At 38.6% G+C, this 6,717-nt stretch overlaps 2 protein-coding genes across 3 annotated transcripts in view; one reads left to right on the forward strand and one right to left on the reverse strand.

Moving 5' to 3' along the window:
* LOC107732950 (rhodopsin kinase 1-like) overlaps nt 1-3,380 on the forward strand; it is an 8,217-nt gene extending 4,837 nt beyond the window's left edge. For both annotated transcript variants that reach the window (XM_016544420.1, XM_016544421.1), the window contains 2 exons: nt 702-982; nt 1,321-3,380. In XM_016544420.1, coding sequence (XP_016399906.1) covers nt 702-982; nt 1,321-1,654 — 615 coding nt within the window. In that variant the 3' untranslated portion in view covers nt 1,655-3,380. The remainder of the gene's footprint in view (nt 1-701; nt 983-1,320) is intronic.
* Nucleotides 3,381-5,199: 1,819 nt separating this feature from the next.
* Nucleotides 5,200-6,717, reverse strand: part of atp1b3a (ATPase Na+/K+ transporting subunit beta 3a) — a 12,928-nt gene continuing 11,410 nt past the window's right edge. Inside the window, exon 7 of the mRNA XM_016544424.1 lies at nt 5,200-5,810. Coding sequence (XP_016399910.1) covers nt 5,643-5,810 — 168 coding nt within the window. The 3' untranslated portion in view covers nt 5,200-5,642. The remainder of the gene's footprint in view (nt 5,811-6,717) is intronic.

The raw sequence follows: 6,717 nt of genomic DNA on the forward strand, positions 1-6,717 counted from the left end.
TCAGTCCAAAAGAAGTTAAATAAAAAGCACCCATCCATAAAAAAGTGCCTCACACGGCTCCGGGGGGTGAACAAAGGCCTCCTGTAGTGAATCGATGCGTTTATGTAAGAAAAATTCCATATTCAAAACATAATAATCACTTTAATCTAGCTTGCGCCAACAGCTGTACACGGAAGCAGCTCCGGGAGGATGACATATGAGGTCAGCGTTGCACATGTGCCGGTGAGTCTCATGAAAACCAACGTTTGTTTACAGGATCAAAGGAAGCAAAGTTTCCTTACTTTAGCAAAGGAAAACCAGTCTCCTCTTGGCTTATATCGAAATCCTCCGACATTCTTCTTTACAAATCCTCGTTTTGTACTTCTAATTCGTGACCGTTGTTTTGTTTTGATCTCTCCTGCAACACCCTCTGAGTGCAATGATAGAGCTTGGAATAGCCAGGACAATTTTTAATATAACTCCGACTGGATTCGTCTGAAAGAAGAAAGTCATATACACCTAGGATGCCTCGGGGGTAAGTAAAACACAGCCTAATTTTCATTTTTGGGTGAACTAACCCTTAATAAAAAACCTCTGACAAGCACATATGCTCCTCAAACCCTCACAGTTTCATACAGAGGGGTGGTTTTGCATCTTATTTAACCAGTTTCCCACAATAAATTATGATACGTCCCTCAAACCCTTTGGTTCTCTTTTCACAGGCCGGAACAGGTGCATATATGGCACCTGAAATCCTCACTGAAACCCCATACAGGACATCAGTGGACTGGTGGGCCCTTGGCTGCAGTATCTATGAAATGGTAGCTGGCTACACCCCATTCAAAGGTCCTGAAGCCAAGAAGGAGAAGGTGGAGAAGGAGGAGGTACAAAGGCGCATCATTAACGAGGAACCTAAGTTTGAGCACAAGGACTTTGACGCCCCCACCATAGACATCATCAAGCAGTTCCTCAAGAAGAAGATTGATGAACGTCTTGGCTGCAAGTAAGTCCTTCTATCCCTCTTAACCTACTGATCCTTCAGTGTGATCGGAGGTGTTAAAGCAGGATATGTGGACCCTAACCTGTTTGAAATCCTTTACCACAATATTCTTTATTAGTATTCCAGTTAGCTATTGTATCAAATTTGTATGCTTTGGCAAATATGATTTTATAGATGATTTCCTATTCAGTCAACTGATATCTCTTCTTTTGGGCCAAATGTAATAATGACCAAAAGCCTTGATTTCCTTGATCCAGATAATATCAATATTTTTAAATGTATCAAACTCCCTTTTCCCACATGGCCAAGGTGTATAATTGTTACTTGTACTATTTTCACAGGGGTGATGATCCTAGGAAGCATGAGTGGTTTAAGTCCATCAACTTTGCTCGTTTGGAGGCCGGCCTTATCGATCCACCCTGGGTGCCCAAACCCAACGTTGTCTACGCAAAGGATACAGGTGACATTGCTGAGTTCTCTGAAATCAAGGGTATTGAGTTTGATGCAAAGGATGAAAAGTTCTTCAAGGAGTTTAGCACAGGTGCTGTGTCCTTTGCCTGGCAAAAGGAGATGATTGACACTGGACTCTTTGACGAGCTCAGCGACCCCAACCAGAAAGAATCATGTGGTGGTTTAGATGATGATAAGAAATCGGGCACTTGCACGCTTCTGTGAGAGGACCAATCCAGCCACCCAGCCCAGAATTCACCAGCAAATGCTTTCAGTGGCTTCACTAATATGAATGAAACTGTGCTCTGTGTTGAGGAAGAGTGGACCATGACTGGAAAGAGATGGGACGTTAGTCCATTGTAGTATAGAAGGAGACTCTTATTGCTTCAGTTGCACAGCCACATGGTCTGAGAAACACTCTAGACCATCCATGATATGGTGGACTGAGCTTTGGACCAGTCAGGGAAGTTTTCTCTGCAGTTCCTTTATGTCTCGTGAAGTAGTCAGCCTCCTACACAACAGGGGGTGCGAGTAAAAGTATTATTCCCTATTGAGAAGATGCTAGAAGAGTAGAGGACTACTAAAGAGACCTAAAGAGACTTTAAGATTGTGATGTAACAATAGCGACTCAATGTAATCGGAAGCAGTTTGTGATCAGAAGGCAGAGATGTGTGGATTTGGGAAGTGGAGTCATTCCCAAGAAGCAGCGGCTTGCATTTCAAACATCTCCTGCCTTGCCAAATCACAGTTTATTTGTGGATTAGTTCACGGTGTACTAATTGGCATCTACTGTACACATATACTTTGTTAGACTTTAAGATGGTCAGGCCCTGACGGAATCTATGGAATTCTTTCTAATTTTTTGAATTCGGAAATCTGTGGAATGTACTACAAGCTAATGGGTAGCTGAAAGCAAAATTAAATTAGCCAAAATTCCTCTATCCACCAATCTATTTTCCAAACCGTTTGTCCTAGGGTTGCCTGGTTACTTGAGGCTATCCCAGCATCTCAAGCTGTAGGCAGGGAAAGACCCTGGAGACGGCTAGTCCATCACATGGCGAAATCTGTGAAAATATGTAACAAAATAATTGTGAAGGATGCAATGTTGTGAATGATGGGCGTTCCAATTCGGGAGAAATCTGCACAGATTCCATGTAAGCCTGCTTGTGACACAGGTAAACATCTACATGCTAACAAAGTGCATTTGAATGAATGGTGTGATTGTTCAACAGAGCTCCAATGATCTCTGTTGTAGAAAGTCTCACACAAATTGTTAACTCATGACCTCCATGCTTGTGATCTTTGATAGCAGGGCTTTTCGGATTCCTCACTTAGATTTTTAAACGAATTGGATGTATAAATGTGTACATATAAATATGAATAAATCAATCTATATTATCAGCTCTGAAAGGTAATCAAATCAGAGCTTGGTTGTTTAGCATTTAAAGGTAATTCCATTTGTGTTTTGTTATCATATCCCCCTTCATAATAGAGTGTTTAACATGTACACAGCAGACAGCCTTCCTTCACAGGAAAGTTTAGCTGAAAGAGATCATTCCTCAAGGGTTCAAAGAGGGTTTTGGCACTGATACATTTGCTAAATCCTCACAAGTTGCGCTATGTAACCAAGGTGGAGGTTATGCCCTCTTCCAGTCTTCAGTGGTGTTGCTTCTATGATGCTGAGCAAGAGCAAAAAAATTGTTCTTGTGACATAAAATGGACCAAACTACCTGTCTGCAAATGAATTATTTGTTCTGTGTCTTTGCCAGTGTTGAGTTCTTACTGTTTGTGAGGTAAGTAATAATGACTGAATGTAATTGTATGTAAGGCTTGAGAATGATTCTAAATAGAAATTTCAGTTATTCAACAGGGGCATGGATACAAAATTGGTCAATATAATGTTTCTTTCTTTTACAGATTTATTTCGGAGCTTTTTCCCCCTCCCATAAGACTGGTGCAAATTCGGTTTCAAATCAGCAAATTCGAGGGAGTCAGAGTCTGCTATTATTTCTGGTTTGAATGTGTTAGTTTTCTTGTTTTTACTCTTACGTGTTCCTGAGATAACTGAATCTGAAGATTAATCTCGCACGTAATGCTCGATGAAAATTTAACCGCGTGTTGCAAGCTAAAAAAAAAAAAATCTGTGCAAGAGTCAAAACCTAAAAATATTCCCCAGATTAAGGAGTCAAATCACAGACTGCCTGAAAAGTTCTGGGGCTGAATTCAGAACACCACACTTATCGTGTAAGGCGATAATCTGGTTTATACTCGCGTACTTAAATCAACCTCTAATCCTTGTAACCTCCAGTCTGATTTGCTGAACCAAGACAAGTCACTCTCACCAGACTCACCAATTTATGATCTCCATTGAGAGCATAGAAATACCAGTCTGGTTCATCACACATGAATGAATCTGCTTCTTGCGTTTTAAGACTGTTACATCACTTCTGAGCTTCATTAGGCAATGTACATGTAGAGATGGTGTGCATAATAAAATTAATATGCGGGCTCTGCTTATGATTGAGTTTTGATGGAGAGTAATAGTAAGTCAGAAAATTCTTCAGACGGTAAAACTAAAGACCCTGTTAAGCCAAACAGATCCTCTTTATGTGAACCAATATCCACTAATGCAGAAAATAAGCTTGTGTGTAAGAAGCAGTGTTAGTAAGAGTGTCCTTTCACGTCTAGAGGCAAAAATATGTTATTGCTGTGTTATGAAAACATGTTGGAGTTATGATTTTGGTGTGATTGTCAATAGCCAGGAGTTTTCACTTTTAACGCCAAAGACCCCAAAATATGATAATAAATTGTAACATTTAATGAAACATAATATCAGCTATATATTTTAATAATGATTTGTGAAAAAACATATTGTTTATATATTTACCTATTTTTATATTAATATTATTATTTCACAGGCCAAAGCAAATTATTGAAGTATTATATGGAAAATGCTTAATAAAGCAATAAAGTTGACGGTCTATTTTTTTTTCTATCTGCATTTTTAACGTTCTATGTATCGACCTTTAAAATCCAAACCAGATCTCTTTTTTTCTTACTGTTTAAAACCGTGACTGTCAATAGAATAAAGTAATTGTGATTAATCTTTTTTTTTCTGACCAGCCTTAAAAAAGCAAAAATAAGCAGTAATAATAAACAATGTTTTAAAAATCGTTAAGTTTGAGCTAAATAGATGACAATGCATCGATAACCTGAAACGTTGGCCAGCTTAAAAGATCATTTATGTACAGACTGAAGCAGATTCCCATGTCTGTGGTCAACTAAACATTTGATGCAAACTGCTGATTTATTGATAGCTGCTGGCAGGAATAGACAGGGCTATGTTTGGCTGAGCATTGTGACATGGTTAAGGTAAACGAATATGACATTATGGCACCAAACACATGATTCAGTGTAGTAAGAGAATAAGTTCAAATGCAAATACAAAAAATGCAACTCAACACAATTGTAATTTTGAAGTTCTGCCATTTTTTTTTAAAGCAATAAATAAATACATTTCCTGTTAGACAACTTTATGTCCTATCGCCATCATGTGGTACATTCAGGATATTACAGACAATCTACAACCACCATTTACTTGTTTTCTTTTTATTTGTCAAAATAGCATTTGTACCAAGATGTTAAATGGCTCTTAAGGCATCTGCATGAACGAGGATCCATGCAGAGGTTATGAAAATCATTTAGGTTACAAATTTGGCTCTTTACGTATTTCATATTTCAAAACTGTGTCAAATAATGCCACTTTTTTAACATAAATCTTATAGCAATATGACAATACGATCATTAAATATATTCACACAGAGCAACACAAACACCAACTAAGGATTAAGATAGCGACTAACCCGTCTCATGAATCACAATGTAAACAAAATCCCTTTAAGGGTCCAATGTAATGGCATTAAAGAATTCAAAACATCTAGGGAATGCGAGGCCCACGGTTTAAAAAAAACAATTGTTCAGTGACACTCATGCCTTCTAGACAGAAGACTAAACCGGGATCCTGTGAAGACATGGTGAGTGGGATTCATTAACAAAAATCAATCAGTCATGCCTGTCTGTGGAGAGTTAAATTAGGTCCTTGAAACCTGCTGAGGACCAGCAGGACATACAGTGGAGGGCTTAAAAGGAGAACAGGGACAACAGGAAGAAAAGTAGTGCATGTTCCCCTTTAGCGTCCGCACCAGCAGATGCTTTATTCGGTCACCAGGACCCGAAAGGTGACTCGACCAAGAAACTTGTCGCGCTCGTCGTTGTTCTTGAGGTTGGAGCCCTCTATCTTGCACTCTACAATCAGCTCAGAGTTGTAGTCTTCCTTCTTAAGCAACAGCTTTACAGCAACCAGAGGCTGAACATAGCCCTCCTATAGATGACCAGAGACAGAAAAACTGAGGTAATAATGTGCATATCACTATATACACTTAAATTAAGATCTAATACTATATTGTCATACTATATAGTATATAGTATCTTCCATTGGATCCTCTTTGACTGCAGAAGATTTGATGATAGATGATGATATATTTATTTCAAACTGTTTTTTTTTTTTTTTGCTTCACAAGACATTAATTGATGGACTGTGTCATGTGGATAATTGTGATGTTTTTATCAGTTGTTTCTGCTCTCATTTTCACAAGCAACCATTCACTACAGAGGATCTATGGTGAGCAAGTAATGTAATGCTAAATTCATCCAAATCTGTTCCGATAAAGACACAAACTCATCTACATCAGTTATAGCCTGAGTGCAGGCCCGTAACCAGCTATGAGGCCACCAAGGTCTGGAACTCGGTAAATTTTTCATGTTCAAAAATAACATTTGTTCTTTGAATGACTAATTTGCTGTTAAACTCCTCATACTAATGCCAGCATGACATGTATAGTTCAGTTTAGACAGTTTGCAAGAATGTTTAGCGTCCCTGGTATGAAAATGATCGCTGCGAGACGCTGGCGGAGTGAACAATGCTTGAGAGTGTTGTGAGTGAGCGCGCGGGCGCAGCCTCCATGTTGCCAGATCCAGCTATTATTAGCGTTTTTAGACTTGTCTTTTCCACTTAATTTAACACTTTAGAAAGTTAATAAAGTAGGAAGTTGCAGTTTAGAGTCAGCGATATCTTTATCTTATCTTATTTGCAAAAGATTGGAAATAATTTCGGTTTATTTTTATTTATTTTTTGTTTGTTTTAGTATCAATATCTGGCAACACTGCATCGCCGGCACTTAAAGAAATAATGCTACCTATCAGATTATGCTACCAACACTGTATTTATC

Source organism: Sinocyclocheilus rhinocerous, unplaced genomic scaffold (assembly GCF_001515625.1).
Source record: "Sinocyclocheilus rhinocerous isolate Xijiao unplaced genomic scaffold, SAMN03320098_v1.1 scaffold1001, whole genome shotgun sequence".
In the NCBI taxonomy this organism is placed as follows: domain Eukaryota; kingdom Metazoa; phylum Chordata; class Actinopteri; order Cypriniformes; family Cyprinidae; genus Sinocyclocheilus; species Sinocyclocheilus rhinocerous.